Genomic DNA, 21,967 nt, shown 5'->3' on the forward strand with positions numbered 1-21,967 from the left:
AGTGCAGTGACAGTGGCATCATCCATATGTGCAACTTTTCTGACCAGCTTTCATTTAGAAGAATTCGAAACTAAATTTTGCTCATTATAGCTTAACTGATAGGAAATTGTATGAAAGTTTGCGGTAGTTCACTGCTGCTTTAGTTTTGTGTTACTGCCTCTCTCAAGGAGGGAGGAATACTACTAAATGCAATCAGAAGAATAGACAAAATATTAATGCCTGGAACATAAGCATGAAATATTAATAAAGGCAGCCGGCCATCAAGGCTGACCTAGGAAGCTATAATGAGGTGGTATTGCAGCACATGCATTCTTTCTGTTGAAGAACTTCGGGAAAAGCACCGATACGACATAAAAGTGCCGAGGTTAAATGAATTGTTTCTTACTTCGGAATGAAACAACATAAATGCTCACCTCACTGACACGTTGTATTCAGTGGGAATGCAAGGAATTCCACCAATCTTGATCTTATCGTAGATCTCCTCTCGACTCGTTCCCAGGTTGCTCCCTTCAATTGTAACCTGCGTTCCTCCTTCGATGGGCCCACTCAAAGGATGAATCTGCAATGAGCATAAAACACATGAATCTAACCAGCCTCCTTTTACAAATTCTATTCAATGCTAAAGCTCTTAGGCGGTTAACACTTAATGAGCACAACATGTAGTGCCTATAGATCCCTGCACATCAGGTGCTACTACAACCACTGATCCACCAATCACAAGGGAGGATGGATAGCACAGACAGATGCGCAACTCCTACTGCCTATTGCTCTTTTATTCTTAAAGCAAACCTTGCAAAACTTCGCAAGTCATTTCAATGGGGGTTTTAACATATGTTTTGTGATTTTAAGACAATACAAAGTCACTATAAAAATAATGAACTAATTATTCATATGTTGATATTTTTGAAAAAAAAAAACATTTGTGAAAAAGGTTTTTCATGTAAGATGGTAAAATCTCTTCTGGTTATTACATGTGCCCAGGGTATGCTTTTGAACCAATATAACATGTGTAGGCATGACCAATTTTCAGTTAAAAATATAAATACGATATGACTAGAATTTGAGGGCTGTTTTTTTGATGAAAAACTTCAGTAAAAAATACAATCCTGGTGGCAACAACATTCTTTTGCTTCAGAAAGGGTGCACGGATTTAAGAAACAGCAAAAGTTTCTATTTGGTAGCTTCAATGGTTAGAGAGAAATTTTCCTTTTTCTGATGAAAAGCAGTGTTCAGAGAAAACGCCATTTAAAGTTCTAGTTGCTGCAGTGCGAGCATGAGATCAGGGGGTGATTGGGGCTGTTTTTAAATGCTTTCCTCTGCACACAAAGACTCGCCACTTCGTGGAAGCACTTGTCAATTATGCATATTGTGCCTTGAAGATTGAAAAATCCTATATTAAGTTGTACTTTACCTCCATCCTCGCTCAATTTTTATATGGAGAGAGGTGACTTACAGGTTAAATCGGAGGCTGTGTTTAATTAGTCCATATCACTGTTGATACACGCTTGTCACTTGTAATCGCAATAATGATGGCTTCATCTTTTGCTGTGATGACTGCCACACAACTTTATTGGTATGTGGGGTTTAACGTCCCAAAACCACCACGTGATTATGAGAGACGCCGTAGTGGAGGGCTCCGGAAATTTTGACCACCTAAGGCGAGGACCACATATTACTGTGAACTATGTGACAACAGAACAATAGATGTTTGTTAATCTACACAATTCATTTTACAAGATATTTGTTATTATTTTATATAATTTTCCCCTTTTAGTGTTACTATAGCTGTTTTTCATTTGTATACTTTTCACCCACCTCTGCAACCCCGAGTGTACTACAAACAAACAAACAAACAAACGAATAAATGTGACCCGAAAAGGGATATGCCAGTGTGTGTGACTGCACACCAAGTGGGCAACAGAATATGTGGGGATCACTGATTTAACTAACCACATATAATGTACACAAACCGCCCAAGAAGCTTGCCTCGCATGGACACGGTAAGCCCGAAGAGTGCAAAACAGCACGGCCTCTGTCAGCGACGCGCCTTTCCGCACCGACGCGAGCTCACACTCGAATGCTGACACGCAGCGCGCGCGTCAAGAGATCCGCAAGTAAATAAGCAGGAAAATTTAACGCCGTCGCGCAGGACCGCAATTTGATTACGAGCGCACTTCGTAAGAAACAAGCGAAGGAGAACGACACCGCGTCGCCGCAGCGACAACGGCAAAACTTTCAAGCGGCGCGCTCTCCCCTGGCCTGATCGCGGGCGTGATTAGATTTACGGCGGCGCGGTTGATTGGGCGCCCGACGCGTTGCAACGGCGCGCACGAAGGCTCCCCAGCTTATACGCATGACTCAATTAGACGCACATCTCTCGCTCTTCTTCATCATGTTTCCTTACATCCGTTCGCGTTACAGTTAAGTCTAGACTCTCTTTTTATCCGAGACATATCCAGGGAGGTTAGTAGTTTAGTTGGATGGATGGATGGATGGATGGATATGGCTGTACCCTTTAGATCGGGCGGTGGCTAGCGCCACCAAGCCGTTACACCTGACGCCGCGAGCACGACTCTCTCAAAAAAAAAAAAAAAAAAAAAAACGCCTAACTATTTCAGAAGCACTCGGTTTGGCTAAGTTCAAAAGTGAAAGAGCAAGCAAGCGCTCTGTAAGCGGCCGTGGCTCTGTTTTACTTGCAGCAAGCGATGTCTAACAACTGCGCTCTCCTTCGTTTCGGTTTCGGCGGCCTATATGGTCAGGTTGGTATATTCCGTTAAAATAAACAGGGGCCGATTTTCTTACATCTCGAAGCGGCGACGGGCACTTCACCGAAACGGCTTGAATCCTATCATTTCACCCGACCACCTGAATCCACTAATTAAAAAGGTTCATTCATTTCATTAATTATATCTGTATTAGATGTGTCTATAGCCATCTCTCGATGTTAGCCGCTACGAAAAAAAAAGTAATGGATAAGGCAGCGGCCAAATATTCCATTCCCCCCTTATTTTTGAGGATTTTTTGCGCCAGCATGCGGAGGCGGCACGCACTCGAAGAAGCACTCAATTCCCCCCCCCCCCCCCCCACGCGCTTTCGCGGTGAAGTTCATACTGAGCGCGATCGGACCTGAGATCCTTGTACATAAACAGGCGTCTTTTCACTTCATCTCCGTCGAAATGCGGTTACCGTGGCGTTATCGAACTTCGGAGCACAACACCTGGAGCGTTACTGGACTTCTCACAAGCTGCAGGGCTGCATACATGTTTAGAATATCATTTCTTTATTCATGACATATATATTTGTTTCATTCGAAAAAGAAACAAACAAAATGTTGAGTCCATTCCACTGTGTGTAAAGCGGATCACCACTCCCGCCTGAGCCAGCACTCGTAAGCGTTTTGCATAAGCGCGCTGCTTTTCGGGCGTTCTCACGATGAGCCATCGACCCGTATTACTTGCCGCGCCTAAAAACAGCGCCAACGCAGCGCCTAGGCTCGACTGACGCGGCGAGACACGCACGAAAGCCATATCTCTCCACCAAGTCTCCTCCACAGCCTTCGGGATCGGCTCCCCCCCCCCCCCCCCCCCCACAAAGGTGTTAACATACTCAGGACCCTAACATACTCCTTGTCTGTCCGTCTGCTATCATACTCGTGCGTACGCTTTAAAGCACAGACGTATAGAGAAAACGACTGAGCAAAACCCCATCACTCCACGAAAAGAATTCATTTTAGAATGTAGCTAATAAATAATATCGGGCCGTGGTGCAGAGCTCCGGAAATTTCAGCCGTCTGGTACTGACATCGCAGGAAGACACGAGCAACGCGGGCCTCTGACATATCGCTTCAGAATGCAACGACGCCTTCTCGAGTGAGTAAACACTTAGCGGCATAAGCTAGTTGCTAACGCGCAGTTCATTGGTCTAACCGCACAAACGCGAAACAAGAGGTCAGTGAGATGCAGGACACAGTAGTACTGATAGGTGAGTATTGAATCGACGCAGCGAGTCGGTAAATGTCTCAGCACACCGTCCTGTGCCTTCCTAGTTTCATGTTACGTCTTTGCGGCTATACCTATGATTACTTCGAAGACAACCGACCGTACACTATCCTACCTTCATGTACAAACCTTTTATTGAGCCAATCAAGCCGCGAATTTCAAATGAAACACACCAAACTCTCGTGTGTTACGTTTCGTTTGTTAGTCATCGTCCGTTACGTTTCGAGTTCAAATGTCACGGCCCCCTTGTCGGTCTATATTATTTGTGTCAGCATGTGCTGTTTCATAATAATCGATTCGACACTGCATTAGCAAGGCGGGCAATTAACCAGGCGAACATCCAGGTAGTTAGCATAAAAAGAAATGCTATCAAACTATAAGCGCAGCGAGAATTTCAAATCGGGTCAGGGCCGAACGGGCGCATCATCAGGATAAACGTCCCCAAAAGTAGATAAGAATTCCCTAGATAAAAGGGTTTTTTCCATGAAATGAAAGGCAAGAGACGCAATCGACCTAGGGAGAATGACCGTTTCGCCTGCCGTCTCTAGGTGCCAGAACGTCAGTTGTCCGTGATCAAGCGAGCGGAACGGACGTGTTTTAGTTAGCTCCCCATTATTTATTTTTTTGCCGGACCCTAATTACCGTATTTAGCATGTCAGTTGTCATAAACGCGAACTGCGCTGTGTCATATTGAGGAGGCGCGCTCGCTGGTGTGGTCGAGGGAAGTTTCATAAGATAGTTTGTCGGGGTATCGTGAAGCAGTGTTTCCCGCCTTTTTTGATAGCCGTTGCAGTCGCGAGCGTTAATCTCCGTGCGCGTTAGCATCATCGTTCCCAACATGACGACACTGAGGGAACAGCTTCGTTGCGCTGCGACACAAGACCAAGGTGATCTAACTGAGTGTGTTTTTTGTCGTTCGCTTTCGTCCGTCGGCGAAGTCGTCTGTCGGCCCCCGGTCTTTCGTCTGCTCGGATTATGACGCCGCCATCTTTCCATCGGTGAGTGACGCTTCACACCTTATATTCTAATTTTATGCAACAACTTGTGAATACGTGATTCGAAACGCGCAGTCGTGTAACTTTTCTCAGTAATTTCTCGTCAATGCTTTCGTACTGCTTGCGCAATTTCGACGAGAACTTTTAGCCGTGAAAGGAAGAAGGGACCCATGCAAGCGGGACGGAGTGCCGCCGTGTCTTCCCGCCTTTTCTTCCCGCCCATTTGCAGCGCACTGTTCTCGCCCCCCCCCCCTCCCTTTTTTTTCTCGGGCAGCTATTCTCCGGAATTTGTTTTATACTTGACCAGCTCACTCGACCAAGCTATATTTATGCTGCGTCTCCGGAGCTTTGTTGTGAGGAAATGAGTTTGACTTATTGATGCCGATCCTTCCACACAGTGTCCGCTTTTTGAATCTATTTAAAGCCGCTTAGTAAATTTTCAGTTATCGATGTCGTTTTCTTTCTTTTCTATTTTTCACTTAGATTCTCGTGTAAATTCACGGAAAATTTGAGAAGTTGGATTTAGGTTGCCGCAGCCAATGATTATCTGTGAGGCAGCTTTGGATAGGTAAGCCGCTTTGATTTTGCACCATCAGCTGCAGATGACTATGAGCACGTAGCAGCATGCGTAAACCGGACTTCGTTTAATGTGGCATGTGCGGGAACACTAGTAGGGAAAAAAAGAGAGAGAAAGGGGGGCAACCGCGCCAGCATGACGATGCAGCCCCCGTCTTTTGCCGGATTCGCTCGCAGGATTTCAAGCTGGACGGTTGTGCCCTCGCGATCTCCGACGCCAGCGTAGCTCCCGCCGACTGGTTCGCCCTCCGCGGTCTTCTGACGCCGTGCAGCTCTCGCATTGTGGCGCCCCGCCCTTGGACTGCTTCGACCGGATCCCCACTTTCCTATCTCCTTTTTTCCGTCGCTTGCCTGTCTATTTCTTCATCTATTTTCCTTCTATTCTTTTTATCCCTCCTTCCCCCCACTCCTATAAGGCACTGCGCCGTGTCGCCTGAAGGCAGACAGAAATTAGGTGCCTTTTTCCTCTTCCTTCTAACCACTACCACCCTTGCCGCCTTTTTTTTGCGCGCCCATTTTTTCCCGCCAAATCGTCGCACACTTTTTCACGCCATCTCGTGTCTGCATTTTGATGCGCGAGAGCACAAGCGTTAAATAAAAGAGAAGTAGTAGTGTTAACCTACATGTTTACATCTATTGCAGCTAGAACGAAAAATCTTATAGCAAAAAAAAAAAATAGAAAGAGAGAAGGAGGGGGGGTGGGGGGCACCCGCGTTAGCGTGACAATGCGGCCCCCGTCCCTTGCCGCCTTTTTTTCCCGCCAATTTTCCCGCCAAGTCGTCGCGCACTTTTCCACGTCATCTCGCCTTAGCATTTCGAAATGCGAGAGCACAAGCGTTAAATAAAAGAAGAGAAGTAGTGTTAACCTGCATGTTTACATCAGTTGCAGCTAGAACGAGAAATATTATAGCAAAAAAAAATAAAAAGAGAGAAGGAGGGGGGCACCCGCGTTAGCGTGACGATGCGGCCCCCGTCCCTTGCCGCCTTTTTTTCGCGACAATTTTCCCGCCAAATTTCCGCGCACTCTTTTCGCGCCATCTCTTTTTCATGCAGGGCTTTGCCGGCATTTATTTAAATATATGTACTCATTTAGGACAATGCCACTCGATCAAGCTAGATTTCTGCAGCGCCATCGGATGATTTTGTGAGGAAGTTAACACACCTACTTTTTGTCGGCCGAATTGTGTGTTGGCGTTTTGGAACAGCCGTACAGCTGTCGTCGTACTGACGAATGACCCTACGTACTTAAACTCAAAAGCACTGAGTAAATAAATTGTTCGTGGTGCATGTCGCATTCTTTTTCTTTTCCTTTCCACTGAGAATCTCCAGATGGTTCTCTTTGTTAAAACATTTGTGAGATATTGGATTCATACTCGTTTGTTAAAGGTAATGATTATCTGCACGATAGTATAGGTCAGGTGGGCAACGTTGTTTTTGCAGCTGTTAAGTACGAGACCGCTTGAGGGCGCGTGAACAGGTGTGGGTATCAGGGTGGGGAGAGGGGGGGGGGGGGGGCTGATACACCTTTTGTGTGTGTGCTATGTACTGTTATGCCTGCGAGTCCACAGCGAACGTCCGTGCCTCTGAAAAAACTCCCAAGCATTTCCCCGAGGGTGAACATGGTCAAGTGCGAATACACGGGGTGATGCTATGAGGGGTATTTATTAATTCGCACCATTATATTTATTAATCACACTATGGTGCCTTTATGGTGTTGTGGTTCCTGGGAATCGCAATTTGATCACACGGGGGAGTTTACGTTAACTCACTGGCGAATGCCAACGGATTTTAACTTTACTCCCCCTCACGACCCGCTCTCAACCGGAGACTGAGAGAGAAGGCGGGCGCGCGAGAGAGAGGGGTGCGCGCGCAGCTGCAGCGAGCGAGGAGAGCGGAGGAGCGAGCGAAGGGGGATATCAGCGTCGCGTGCGGGGCTTATTCGGTAGAGCGTCGCGCTGCGGCCCGCCAAGTCCTCTTTCTTTTAAAGATAGAGAGAAGACTGCGGACGCCGGCGACGGCGGTGGATGGTTTGGGGTCGCTTATAAAGTGTATTCACACTTAAAAGGCAATCTGTGTCAAGGCCAGCAGCCCGCCTGACGCGAACAACTCAACGGCGTCATCACGCGGCGGCGGCGCCTGTCCATCCCGCAACGCACAGCGAGCCCGATCAGCCCACGAGCCCTTCGAAGCAATCGGCGCCTTCCTGTCTGACGCAATGCGTGGCGACGTCACTAGTCCTTGGGTGCAGCGGCTCCGGATTTGATGAGATTGACGCGGCCCAGCGGCGACCCCATAGGAGGATTCTGACCTCACGACCAGCGGCGCTTCTGGTTGGACATTTGGTTACTCAAAGAATCCACCCGGTGCAAATAAAAAAAGCCCTGAGGCGCGTCGCGAGTAGTAGACCTATGTGTCAGAGGAGAGAGCTCAGCTGTCCGAGTCTGTAAGCTGTCGGCCCCAGTGCCGAATTTGTAACGCCTCTGTATATATGCTGTACATAAACCTTGTTTAACTCACCGTCGTCTCGTCCGCTCGTCTATCAGCTCTGCGCAGAAGCAGTCGCGAGCTGAGAAACCTACGCTACCAAACGGCTGGTGACCGCGTCGGCGGAGATGGGGGAAGTGGCGCCTTCGGGACCGTGTTGGCGTCGCCGTCTTTCGTAACAGTACCTGAGCTTCAATGTACGAGTTCGAGTTCGAAGGTGTTACATTGGGGGTGGCGTTGGCGTAAATACTGCGTTCACCCCCGTTCCTTCATACACCCGGGGGGAGGGGGGGTGCAATCGATCTATTAGGAGTCGGTGACAGAGCTACAGGCTAAATTTTGTTCTAGTGTGTAGCGATATTACCGAGAGATAGCCTTACGTAGAACTGTTTGAAATATTGTTCAGAATCACGACATATCTTCTTGGAGTAATGTGCAGTTATTAATCTCCCCATCTACAGAGGTTACGGTTGTTGACCCATGTGTAATTGAATTGTTGCAGCATGAATTTTAAGATGTTTCTCAAAATGTTTTCTTTCTGTTTACTTTTTACTGTGCTTCCTATGGCATTTCTCGTTTTCGTGTCATTCTGCATCGTGATGTAAGGCTGGGTGAATAGTGATTTGGTCTGATAATTTCGAATCAAATCAATCAAATAGTATTTGTATCGCATATCATGAAAAATTAAGCATTTGTATAATTACCTGGTTAACTAGCAATATATATTTTTAAGCATTAAAACTGGGCTTGTGCATTCACAAATTATTCTCCCAAATTATTTCACATATTTTATTCCTTAAAATAAAAATTGTAATGATGAAACTTGCCATACATGAACTGTTATTTTCTTTCTATTGAGGTATAAAGCTGATTTCAACTGGACAACCGCATGGTGCAAATTGTGTCTTAATTAGGACAAGAATGACAATTTTGTGAAATTCATGATTTTTTTCTCGTAATGTTTATTTACCTGAGAGGTGTAAAATTTTTTTCGCACAAAATATACCTTCTATAAAATAAGTATGCACTGTTTAAATATTCATACAGAGTGCAGTATTGCCATAGAAAATATGCAATCATAAAATGTTTTGGCTAGACAAATATTTTTTATTGAGAACATTGTCCTGAGACTTGGTGCTCCCACGGTCATCATAACACACAAAAGAACTGCATTCATAGCTGAGCTTCTGCACATGATGCTTACACTCAGTGGCATAGTATATAGAAAGATGACAGCTTATCACCCACAAACGAATGGGCTCACTGAATGCTTCAACAAGACTACTGCAGACATGCTTTGTATGTTTGTCGACGTGGAGCACAAAAATTATGACGAAATTTCGCCTTACGTCACTTGCGCGTATAATACAGCCCACCAGGATACAAAGAGAAGTGACTACAATGATCGATGCTATGCTGCTCCATGATTTCAATGATTTATTGACAAATGCCACAGACTTCACTGAGCATGTCGAGGAAGCGAGGCAAGTTGCCCGGGTCAGAATAACGAGTCAACGCCCATCTGTACAATCTCCATAGATTTTTTGCTTACACACTAAGGGAAAGAGTCTAGGTTTGGTTACCTGTACAATGGCGAGGCCTGTTGGAGAACCTTCTACGCTAATAAATCGGACTGTATCGTCTCAGCTACGTCACCTATGAGGTCGTTGCTGATGGTTCATTATGCTCAAGACGCCTTCAGCGTCTGCCTGAGACTGTGCCTGTGGTGCGCATGAAGCCGCATCTTTTGAACTGATGTGGATATCGACCAGCTGATTGCACATCGACTGCTACTTGGTGAGCATCGAGACAATGCTCTCTCGGAGGGGAGGGTAATGGCGCGTGCCTATTTGTGCCCAGCTATGCGCTGGCGTCGGTGAAGACGACGACCGATCCGCACGAGAGGCACATCACAAAAAACAAAGAAGCAGTTTGTTTGGCCAAGTCCACCTTTGGTGCCTCTGAGAGAACAACGTCCTTCTGTTTGTTACAATAAAGCCCCTATATTTTGCGAACTACGACAATATAAAATACCATATGAAATCAAAACTATCAACTTTCGGACCCATGACGATCTTTTGTGGAATCACTCAGCTGTTCTTTCAGTTCACGTGCACAGGCAATGGCACAATGCCATTGACTGTCTGAAAATATTTATTGAAAGTATTTATTAAAAGATGGCCGTCTTAGCAATGTGCACCCCCCCTCAAAATTTTTCTGGATTTACGCCACTGCTTCATTGTAGGAAACTGGCAAATTGGACCACTTGGATTACGTTCATGTTTAAAAATTTGGTTGAAGCGCACCGAAAAGACACAGAGAAGCTGATAGCCTGTTCTTGTCAGTGGGGTCCTTGTCAGCCCCTTCTGTCAGTGTCTTTCCAGTGCGCTACAACCAAATTTTCAAACATGCTCTCTTGTTTTTAGTTTTAAGCACAGTCTCGACAGCCAATGGACATTTCTCTGAGGCATTTTTCTTAAAAGTAACTTGAACACCCAGGAAGGGTGTTTTTGCTGAAGCTTCTGGCGAGTATTGCTCCTTTTGTTTTCAGCTATCATTGTTTTGGGAAGCGCCTGTTTTGTTGTGGTTTGAACATGCTAGCAAGATGAAGCACGCATAACTAGCATTGTTTATCGTGCAACTGGAACATAATGAGATAACGTTCAGAAGTGCGTCCGCTGGGGATAGTTGCTGTGGCAGACAAGAGTAATGATGTGCTGTGGAGCTACGACAAAAGGCCAGGAATCCGTTCATTCAATCACCTGACAAGCACATGAAAACATGGTATACGTGGTTTTGTGCAAAGAAAAAAAAAACTGCCTGTCTCAGCTTAACTGGCCCCTTCACCCAAAAAAAAAGCTGAATTATAAACTTACAAAAAAATTGTATTTCAAAATTTTATTTGTATTTTTAAGGTATTTCGTTTAATGTGCATGTCTGCAGCACATGACTACCCCCAGAATGTTTGCTATGTTGTATGGCCATCACTATATTACTGGAACTCTCTGCAATAGTCAAATATTGCAGAAATTTAAAAGGGAGCCGCCATAAGTGCAAAATCAGTCTTGCACAGAAAACACCCTAGCTTACATGTGCCCTTTGTAACAAGGGCACATGTAAGCTAGGGCCCTTTGTACAAACATGTGCCCTTTGTAACAAACGATCCAATGGACCTTATGCAAAATTGCTGCCTCGGTGTTCGCAGAAAGGTGGTGAATAAGGAAGTGCATAGTGGAACGAAACGAGCATGCTAAATGATGAATTGATGATGCACATGAACTCGTTGTGCCAATCACACACACTTGCTCGCTAACAGCTTCGCTGTTTGTAGGCCTTTACAGTGTATACCTGAATGAATTATTTTTATTTCATACTGATGTCCTGCTGCAGCAGGACAGCACCTATCCTGTCTTGATGTTGCCCTTTGTATTCGTTAGCGCTTCCACTTTATATCAATAGAAACCCAAACGAACTTGCCGGCCTATTATTCTGTAGTGTTTTTTTTTTTAATATGTGTGTCATAGACATTGCTAGGGTGCTGCAATAGACAATTACGTGCTAAAATGTCTTGATTCTTGAAGCTGTATTCACACGACTGACGTGATCTCAAACAGATCAGTAACGTCACATGTGACATAATTCCAATCCCTCCACAGCCAGCATTCACACGAAAGGGGAGAATTCACGCTACAACCGAGGATTTCGGCATTGGTGCGCGACGATCCCAACAGCGATTTGGGCTTCCGTCGTTTCCGTAGACCAAAGCGGGGTATGGTGGTGCAGTAAGCAATCCTCAGGCTGGAATCACGATTTGGTCCGTCGTGCGAATACAGCTTTAGCGAGCTTGCCGCCGCCGAAACGGAATGAACAAAGCCTTCCCTGACGGTCAGTTCAATAAAGACGTGCATATGAGTCAGGGTTGTATGCAGAAATTTTTTTGGGGGGAGGAGGGGCACCTCGAGCTAAAGCGGGAGCCGAGTAGGCAAATGGTCATGTTGCACTATGTATTCATGGGTAAAAAAAAAATGAGAACTGGGCGGGGGGGGGGGGGGCACGGGCTTGGAGTGCCACCACCTGGCTTCGCCATTGGTGAGTTGAAACACTGCTCGCCTGTAATGACCCGACAAATTGACGAAGGTGACAGAGTCAGTGTCGATAACGTAACCTTGTTGGGCTCTTCCAGCACAAACTTGGGAATGGGGAGGAGTGGGGCGGGCAGCGAAGGGAACGACGCCGGACAGCTGACGCCGCCATCTCGAGCCCTCTTCCACAGTACTGAGGGGGAATGGAAGAGAAGGAGCTGAAATTAAGGCTCCGAGCGCCCACACAAATAGGAAGTGTGTGTGTGGGTACGGCTTGCCAATGAGGTTATAGGCCAGAAAAGAGGGGAAAAAAGGAGAGAGGGGGTCGAAATTGGACCATACTGTACAAAAAGTAAGTGATGAGAAGAAAGGCCGGGCATCAACAAATTGAGCAAGGCGAAATGAAATAAAATAAACGAGCGAGTGCACGTGTGTGCAAGGGATGGGGGGAAAAAATGACAGGCAAGTGCCCTCAGCGACAGGCGCAAACTGAAAAAAGAAAGAAAAAATGAAGGAGGGAAAAAAGGAAGAAAAAAAACATGCTCGAAGAAGCCACAAGCGCTACACTGATGTCGCGGAAGATGGGCAGATGGTCTGCAAGCGGGGAAAAGGCGAGGCTGGCCGGTCGTTGAGCGGAGGAGGAAGCGAGGGAACCCGCGATAAGGACGGAAAGCGAAGGGAATGAAGGAGGGCGCCTAATCTGGCGCCCTATAAAATTAGGGAAAAGAACATTAGGGGGTCCGTCGGGAAACTGCGTTAAACAAACGCCCGCTCGCTCCGTCGAGGAGGTTCGCCACTCGAGTGACGAGCACCGAGGCCTCCGTTCCCTTCTGGTGTTTTTTTTTTTTCTTTTTTTGTCCTCGAATTGATTTTCTGGCTCGCGCGGCGGCGGCCCGTTTTCCACGCGCTCTTTTCCCTCTACCACCTTTCTGCGGGCGGCGGTTAATTTTGCTCCGTCTCGCCCACGGCCGGCTCTTCACTCGTGCGCACGCTTCCATTAATCCCGCGAAACGACGGGGAATGCGGCTCCGAGGGCTCTGATCGCGGAAGACGCCGCGTTCTGTCGGCGCGGTCTGCGGGGAAAAAGAACGCGAGCAGAGCAAGAGGGTATGTACGGTCGCAATAAAGCGAGAGCCTCGGATGCCCCGTGAAACGCGCATCGGCGTCAACGCTAGCGATGCAGAAAGGATAACGTGAAGGGCGTCGTCGTGACCTAATAGGTCGCTGAAATTTGTGACGTCATTGTGAGGGCACATAACTTGAAGTCAGATGGGGATGACGTCATCACTAGTTCAGAGGTGGGTATTAAAGGGATACGATAGAATGATTGAAGGTGAAGCTAGTTGGTGACGTTACTTGAACATTTTTGACACAGCGCACAACGATGGCGCGAACGAAAAGCGCTGTGGTGTCCCTTCGCCCGCGTTGTCATTGCGCGGCGGGAGGTGCTCGAACAACCTTTGGCGCGGAACGGACATGAGTAAGCGAACTAGGCAACGTTTCAGGTTTTCTTTTTTCAAGCGTACGCATTGAAATAAATTTATGCAAGTTAATTACCACTATTTTTTTTCCTGTTTTTTTTTTGTCTGTTGCGTGTCCCGCCTCTGGCGTTTAATCTTTACGCTTATGTTGAAACCCTGCACTGTGTGTGTGGTGTGCAATGTGTAGCGCTCTCTCTCTCTCTTACACACCCCTATTACTTATCTATCTCCTTCTCTCTCTACACACCCTTCACTCTCATCAGCAAGGTCCTATTGTTAGCCGCAAATGCTTTTGTTTGCGGATTACACCGAATTGCGCAAGCGCTAGTTCATATATTTTCCTCAAACGCTCAAGTTTGCGGACAAAGTGAATTCATCCCGGTCGCGGTAGTCACATTTCGATGAAGACGAAGTCCCAGAGCCCCGTGTACTGAGCGAAGTCCGTGCACGTTCACGAACACCAGATGATCGAAATTTCCGGAGCCCGCGACTACGGCGTCCCTCGTAAATCATATCGTGGTTTTGGGACGTAAAAAACCCCGGATAATATTTTATTACATCTTTATCAGTCGGAGGGTGAGGGGATGAGGAAGGCACTCACCCAGTCGACGCGCGGCGGCGGGCAGGTGGTGGAGACGGGCTGGTCGCACGAGTCGGCCGTGGCGCACACGCCGCCGCACCACGAACACCGGTACTTCGGGTCACGTGTCAGGCACAGCGAGCAGTCGGCGCGCCCTCCGTGGCTGCCCAGGAGCTGGCACTTGTACAGCGTCACTGCAGGAAGAAAGCAGGAAGAAAAGGCTTCACGTCTCGCGTCGGGGTGCGCATCACGAGCGGGCTCGTAGAAAGCTTCAACTACGGAGGCATCGGAATTGCGCGCGCTATCCGCGAATAGGAGGCAAGGGCAAAACTGCGCTCTTTCAGTAAAAGAATCTCACATGCGCCCTCCAAGAAGGAAAAAAAAAAAAAAAAGAAGGGTCCTCAATTGCCACGTACATAACGATCTCTGAAAAAGATTCAGCATGTCTCTTTAAGAGAGTCATATACGGTGCAAGTCAGGAGTAAAAAAAATAGTCAATGACTTTTTTTCTCTTGTGCGTGTAGATCTCTCCATGCGTGGATAATGAAGATGTCGATCACAAAGAGCTTTTAAGATTACATAACATGAGGTCATGAGAGGAGCGTTAACGAAGTCGAACATTTCTTTTTTTTTTTTTTTTTTTTTTGAGAGAGACATTTCGGAAGCCAAAAAGACTAGCTCAGTAATGGTCACTCGTAAGCATTCGTAAGCGCATAGAGAAAGACAAGTCCTCTCTCTCTTTCTCTCTCTCTCGATATATATATATAACGTCCGCCAGGCTCATTCACTCACCATTCGTCTTGCCGATGAAGGTGTTACCGTTCCAGAGGACCGTCAGCGTTCCTTGCTGTTCGGGAATCTCGCTCTGGTACGTGTACTGCGAAGAAAAAAAAAAAGAAGCAAAAGTTTCCGTGTTTAAAGCCCCGATCTCAGGTTCAAACACCGGCTGAAATGTAACCACGTTCTGAAGGCATTCAATGCCCGCTCGGGCGAATCTATGGGTGCGACGTCACCTGTCAATAATGTGCCAGTTTGCAGAACAGGTTTCTTGTTAAAGCAGTGCGCAACATTCGCTCCGATTTGCTTGCGTAGACACTAGTCTCGAAATTTCTTTTGCCGACGGTTGTTAAAAAAAAAAAACAACTGCATGGCCCCTTATGCACCCGCCTAATATGACTCGAAGGCGAAATTTTCATTTGTTAAAGCAACTGCCGTGGTTTTTGCAGTGTCTGAGGATCGCTGGCATTGGAAGCGTTCTACACCTCACGCGTCTCCAGGATCGGTATGAACCGCGCAACGATATGACGTGATGATGACATCACTATGTGAAGTCATGACACTACAAGTTTCAGTGTCATGTGACGTCACGATTGCGCCATCGGTTGATGCCATCATATGGCAATCTTTTTCGATCACTCATGTTGACGTCGGTGAAGGCCATTTTTCGCGTTTGATGTTGCATCTAAGGCTTTCACTTTAACAAAGCTTTTCGCAACGTCAAAGTACAACGAGCCAGTCACTGGCACCCACTGCAATTGTTTTACCTTCGTGCCCTGGTACCCGGCCACACATTTGTTAACGTGTAACTGCAACTACTTTTCTGAACGCCATAAAACTGAATCCCGTACTTACCATAGCCTGCGAGCAGATGATCTTGTTGTTGAGAAACCTCGCCTGCACTCGTTCCCGCCTGCCTTCGATGTCCAGCACGCAGTGGAAGTTGTCCTGCGGAAGGGACAGCCAGAATTGAAGGCGTTACAACCTTTCACCACGGGCGTCACGCCTACTTCGCCGTGCCGCATATACACGTACAGAGGGGCCACATAGCGGCAGAGAGAGGTGCCACGCGGGGCTGTAGAGAGAAACGTGCACTCACCGCTGGGCTGGGGAGATTTCGCGCCTCGACGGCCACCTCGGTGCGCACCCCGTTGGCCAGCAGCAGGGACGAGTCGGCGCCGAAGCTCGGACAGTGCTGGCGTCCTTTCACCAGCGAGTTCTGCGGACTCTGTCGGGTAGGGACATGCGGACAGAGAGTTGGCGGAATCGTTTCGTTCCCCGGAATTGCGTATCGCACGAAAAGCAACGGTACATGACGAGACCCGACATTCCTGTGTCATATATGCGACAATGGGCAGCTTTAGTGAAGGCTCAGGTCTAAGAACTGGCTAACCTCCCTGTCCTTCCGCTTTTGTCTTCCTTCCTCCTGATTTAGTCGAGGTAACGAGGCCAGAGGCGGGTCACTTACGAGTTTACCAGGGAGGGAGTTTTGGGATATACACCCACCACAACCACCTCCTCACCATTGCACCAAGGGTTTACCTAGAGTAGTGATTTTTAAAAATTTTTTTTCTCGGGGGGGGGGGGGGGGAGGGGAGGAAACCAGAAACGGCGCGAACTACAGTACAGAGACGTACTCTAGCAATATATGTCCAGTTCGCGCTATATCTCGCTTTCTATGGACATATAAGAGAGAGAGAGTAGGGAGAGGTTTGAGCGCCTGTCCGTAAGAGGGCGAGGGGGGGAGTTGGATGCTGCTGAAGGGAGGGAGGGTGGTAAATTCCTGAAGTGCTGACCACCCCACTACCCTCGGGCCCCCATGTCTTAGCAGCGCCAGGGTTTGCTGCACTGCAAACGGATGAGCTTGCCGACCAGGATGCGCAAAATAAACAACAGGCTTCGGCACTTTTCTGGCATAGCGCTCGGGCGCCTTAATCTATACGTGCTATCGGACCGCCTGAGCCTCGCAAACGCGTTACCCTTTCGTCCCCTGTTGTGAGTGTAAATGAGCGCATGTCGAAAGGCAAGGGGCAAGTGGCTGTGCGTGGCCACGAAAGACGCAATTCAATAACGTTGACGAGAGGAGCTGCGTCACCCGTCTTTGTCAGTTGATCAGCGCCCACTGTCGGGCCTAACTGAAAGTGGCAGCAGCGACAGCTTCAATCAGTGCCGTACGCGGCAGATACAGCAAGGACGTATCGCATGCGATCCAAGGCTACACGTATAGTCGGCGGCGCAACTTTTATCATCAATACAGGGGCGCTATAAATATTGCGCAAGCAAGAAATCCATCCTCGTGTGGCTTTACAACGCAACCACGCGTGGTCGCGATGGTTAATTGAAGACCATACACAGCTCGGACAACCACGGTAATCCCTTTTTTTTTCTTTTTACCTAACCACCGGCAATCAATCTAGAGCAGCATCCATCGCCCGGAGCAACCAAGCGACCACCTCTGGCGCGGCGGAAGCGCATCCGGACTCCTCCGTGCGAGCTTGTCACGCAACAGAGCCACGAGCGAGAGAGTGCGCGTGCACCACCACGACGACAGCGTTGACGAATAAGGAGTGTTGTGTGCGTGCACTCACGTTCTCTCCGCTGATGACGTTCCTGGAGCACGAGGTGGCGTTGTGCGTGCAGGTGTTCTCGCTGAAGCACCAGTTGCAGGCGAAGGCGCTCGTCACGCACGCCGAGCATCTGCGGAGCAAAGAGAGAGACACGCACGCAGTCGTATTGAGTAGGCGGGCAGGCGCACTGAGGCGATCCATCAGCGTTTACGACGATTAAGCGGTCCCGCTAACGAGCGAGCGATTACTGGAGGAAAGAGTCGTGCAACTAACTGCGGGCACGACCGGGAGTGGGGGATTAGGACTGGCCTTTTATATACCTCCGCGGATTCGAGACAAGAAACGAATAGCCTGGCGGACGATGCGTGTATGTGTGTGGCTTATGAAAACACTCAATGCCACGACAACAATGCCCGTCTACTGTAACTGCCTGCATCGCGGCGATATATCTTGCAGCCTACTCGACTTATCATCCCCTGCCTCGGGTATGAGCCATCAGAGAAGGAACAGAAGAAGACTGGCGTCCCCCCCCCCCCCCCCCCCCCCACCATTCATGCGCCAGCTGCTTCTCTCCATCGTCTGCTGTTTACACTCTGATGCCTATCAGCTTGACAATGGAATTCCGCGGCTCGGTCATGAAGCTAATTGGTTCCGTTTTCCCATGAAGCACTAACCCTTTCGGTCAGAGTCTCCAAGACAATGTATGGGACTAGGAATTGAAATGAACGCTACTATATATGTTACTAGCAGCGCATTTTCTAGCGAAGCTGTCGAAGTCTACTCCGTGCCGTCGAAGTAGTAGTAGTAGTAGTAGTAGTAGTCGTGGTAGTCCTAACGCAGATCATGTGGTGACCAGAGGGCTGAGTGAATTAATAAATAAAACGAAATGATAATGGTGACGCTCGATTACATAACACGCGCGAGCGTACAGCTTGTACAGCTTCGATGTCCTATGGTTTTCCCTGCGTGAAACTGGCTGCATTTTTTTTTCCCATAGCCCCCTCCCCTTTCTTATTCGTAACAGTGTGGAGATAGAGAGAGAGATAAAGGAAAACCGGGAGGTTCACCAGATATTCACATCCGGTTTGCTACCCAGCACTCGGGGTGGGGAAATAGGGGCATGAAAGAGAGGGTAGATAAAGAGAAAAAAAAAACAAAAAAACGCACACAGGAAGGGCGTTCTGGCTACAACCGTTCAGAAAGGCCGGTCAATTGCAAAAGGTGCAGTAGCGCTTTCAGGGCCTTGCGTGAAGTTGCATCTTGTCGATATAGTAAAATTCTTTCCTCCAACAGAGGTTGATTATCTAATTTGCTGAGTTCCTTGCGAAGGCATAGTCGTTGTCTACTATACTCTAGGCAGTCACAAAGGATATGTCGTATGATTTCTTTGCCACAGTGGCCACAGGCTGCGGTGTCGGCCATGCCAATGCGGAAAGCATAGGCGTTGGTAACCGCAACGCTCAACCACAGCCTACATAAAAGGGTCTGGTCTGCTCGGCAAAGCCTCGACATGACTTAACGTAGGGTCAAGCGAGTACAGTCGGGTATGCTTGAAGTGTGGCTGATTTCACTGTGACGTGGTTTGCTGGCGAGCAAGCCAGCGGAGCTTTCGTGTAGAATCTGACCTAGAAAGTGGAAGTAGCAGTTCATGGTCTTCTGCGTGGGCTGAGCGGGCAGATTTATCGACCCGTTCATTACCGATCGCGCAGTGACTCCAATATACAACCTGGCTCGAGAACCCCCACACACATTAAAAAAAAAAAAAAACTTACGTTTTGTGGACGGAGCAGTCGTAGAAGGTGAACGGTCTGTGCAGGAAGTCTGTGTTCGTTTCGCTTGACCGGATGTACAGCGTCACGTCCACGTGATCTGTTGTGTACGAGGAACAATCCAGGCGGCGATCACTACACACGAGCGCAAATAACGAGCTTACAAATAGGACGAAATGCAATTCTGTAGCTCGTAGCCTTTGCGTGCCGTTCACTTGGCGAACGGGACGCGCCAGCCGTTTTAAAAACCTCGAATGCAGTTGGGTGCGAGTTCTAAACATTTGCAGGGTCGACCCCACCTATGGTGAACACCTGATTAGTATTCAAGCCAGGTAAAACTAGAGCGTTCGTTTCAATTCACGAGTAAGATGTTCGTTATATGATGTACAGTCGTAGTCTGCGTTAACAGAATAGAGTATTATTAAACATCACCTACTACGAGGCGTTGAATACTATGAGGTACACCCACTGTACACCCAACACAAATTTTGCGTCACACGAAATTGTCGCCGATTGCTAGCGTCTTGTCTTGCCCATACTAATATGGCGGCCGTGGCCGCCATTTTATGGGGCGGAGAGGGCGATGGGGCAAGTCTCTTGAAACACAACTTCCGGTCCAGCATTTCTTTTTAGACCTGCTCGGTCGAGCTCGCGCATTATAGTGCTTACCCGATCCGGCGGGTATGGGCGGCCTGTCGGGCACGGCAGGCGTGGAACAGGCGAGTCCGTGCTGGGTGGCCCTCGCCTGGATCGGGGCGCTGTGTCCGAACACGCACTCGTAGTGGGCGCCGCGGGGCAGCTGGGGCAACTGGTTGATGGCGATCTCCACCTGGGAAGAAGGCACAGTGTTTCTCATCCTGTGACACAAAGTCGGGCAGCAGCAGCAGAATGGGGAAGGTTTAGTATGAGTGGTAGACATACATCAACGCCCCCGTGTTCATTATTGAGCCCTCCAGATGAAACCATAGCCACTCATACTGAACTGTACTGATACGTTTGACTGATTGATTGATTGTCCAGTTTGCTATCCAAAACCTGTGGAAGAGAACGAGAGAGAGCGCGTGCATTTGATTTTGACACAGTGTCTGTACAGTCGGACCACTTGGATCACTCAGTCACCAGACCATATCCCATGTACCTTGTTCATAAATCATGATCGGCCTTTTACAGAAGAAAAAACATTTTAGCAGCCTGGCCTTTTGGCTCCCTCCCAGAAGTACGCCTGAGAGCACGTCGTTGGTAATGAGCTAAAGTGAGCTTTGGCTTCATACCGATTGACAAAGGATAAAAAAAGAAAGAAAAAGACGTACGGTGGTCGTGGCCGAGCGTGGCAGCTTCTCAGGCGCGATGGACTGGAAGTCGATGCACTGCTGCGTGTCCAGCGACAGCCACCGCGACGAGCTCCGCTGGTCGGCGCCAGCGGACGCGTTCAGACACTCCGACTGCACCGTGCACCTGCGAGGAGGGAGTTTTTTTTGCGAACACGCGCGAGGGGTTTGTTTGTCCATGCGGCTTAATGTGTACGTTACACCGCATACTGGCAAGGACTGGCTCCAAGAAAAATTCACAATTCGCAATGCGCATTGGCCCGATAAAGTTGTCATTCTGTCTTATTAAGATCTCGTATTTTATACATTAAGACCATAGCAAAGAAGTCGGTCTCAAATATGTCTTGGTTGCGACTGTGGGTGTGTGCGGTTAACGCTGGTATTTGTAGCCGCATATCACTTGTTTTCTCTTTCCTCCTTGCTTTCTCTGCTCCTTTGTGCCGCCGTGCTATATATATGTATAAAATTTCGGACTCTTTGCATATGGAAACTTTCGACCCGCATTTTCACAGAGCTTTCCTTTTTATATAACGCCCGAAAAAAAGGAAAGACAGGAAAAGAAAGTTGAGCTGGGAGTGGCCCGCCCAATGTTCTTTGTAGCACTTAGCGACCCTCCCGTCACTGTATGTCTACTCTCGGCAGGAAATAAGCCTGCACATAGTGATTCACCCCCGACTGCCCATTTGAAACCCCGGTCACCGAGCTCACCCGAGAGACAACAGGCGGTAACAAAAGAATAGACCTTCCCCCGCGTATGCAACAACACCGAAGTCTGGGTTCCCCTGTCGGCGCGAAACGGCGTCAAGCTTTGTACGGACCCCACACCCCAGCTGCCGCCCTTGGCGCGTGCATAATTGATGGGCACCGCGGTGGCACCGAGTGTAGCACGCGGTCCTGACCGCAGGTCCCCCGTCTATACCTAACTGCTACTACACCACGCCGCTAAAGCGAGCGCGGTCGTCCGTCGCAGCAGAGACACACACGCCGACGCCGCCAAAAACCGCGGCCCGGCCCATCTTCGTCCATTATGCAGCGGCCGATGCGGGCACCCGATAGACGTGGCGCAGCCGGCGGTGTGCGCTTTTACACCGAGCACTGCTGCTGCGAGTGTGTGAGAGGGGGGGCACGCTTTGTACCGTCCCCGGTGGACAAACAGAGAGGCACGCGAGTCTTCGCGGTGCTTCGCCGACCCGTTAAAGCAACAGGAGATTTACAGTGTGCGATAGACTGGGGGGGAAAGATTCAAAGAAAGCAAGAATAAAAGGAAGTTAATGCGGTCGAGCAATATAGACCCGGCGAGAAGATGGGTACCGTGCCCGGAAGATTGAGG

The 21,967-nt window shown here is 48.5% G+C and overlaps 1 protein-coding gene across 2 annotated transcripts in view; it reads right to left on the bottom strand.

Annotated features, from left to right (window-relative positions):
* Positions 1–21,967, bottom strand: part of LOC119174753 (plexin-B) — a 71,386-nt gene that overhangs the window by 14,986 nt on the left and 34,433 nt on the right. For both annotated transcript variants that reach the window (XM_075895160.1, XM_075895159.1), the window contains exons 7-15: positions 20,620–20,764; positions 19,979–20,138; positions 19,313–19,409; positions 17,562–17,670; positions 16,073–16,201; positions 15,829–15,921; positions 14,989–15,073; positions 14,218–14,390; positions 414–559 (exon numbers count right to left, since the gene is read on the bottom strand). In XM_075895160.1, the coding sequence (XP_075751275.1) occupies positions 414–559; positions 14,218–14,390; positions 14,989–15,073; positions 15,829–15,921; positions 16,073–16,201; positions 17,562–17,670; positions 19,313–19,409; positions 19,979–20,138; positions 20,620–20,764 (1,137 nt within the window). The remainder of the gene's footprint in view (positions 1–413; positions 560–14,217; positions 14,391–14,988; positions 15,074–15,828; positions 15,922–16,072; positions 16,202–17,561; positions 17,671–19,312; positions 19,410–19,978; positions 20,139–20,619; positions 20,765–21,967) is intronic.

The sequence above is a fragment of the Rhipicephalus microplus genome, chromosome 5, assembly GCF_043290135.1.
Source record: "Rhipicephalus microplus isolate Deutch F79 chromosome 5, USDA_Rmic, whole genome shotgun sequence".
NCBI classification, from domain to species: Eukaryota; Metazoa; Arthropoda; class Arachnida; order Ixodida; family Ixodidae; genus Rhipicephalus; species Rhipicephalus microplus.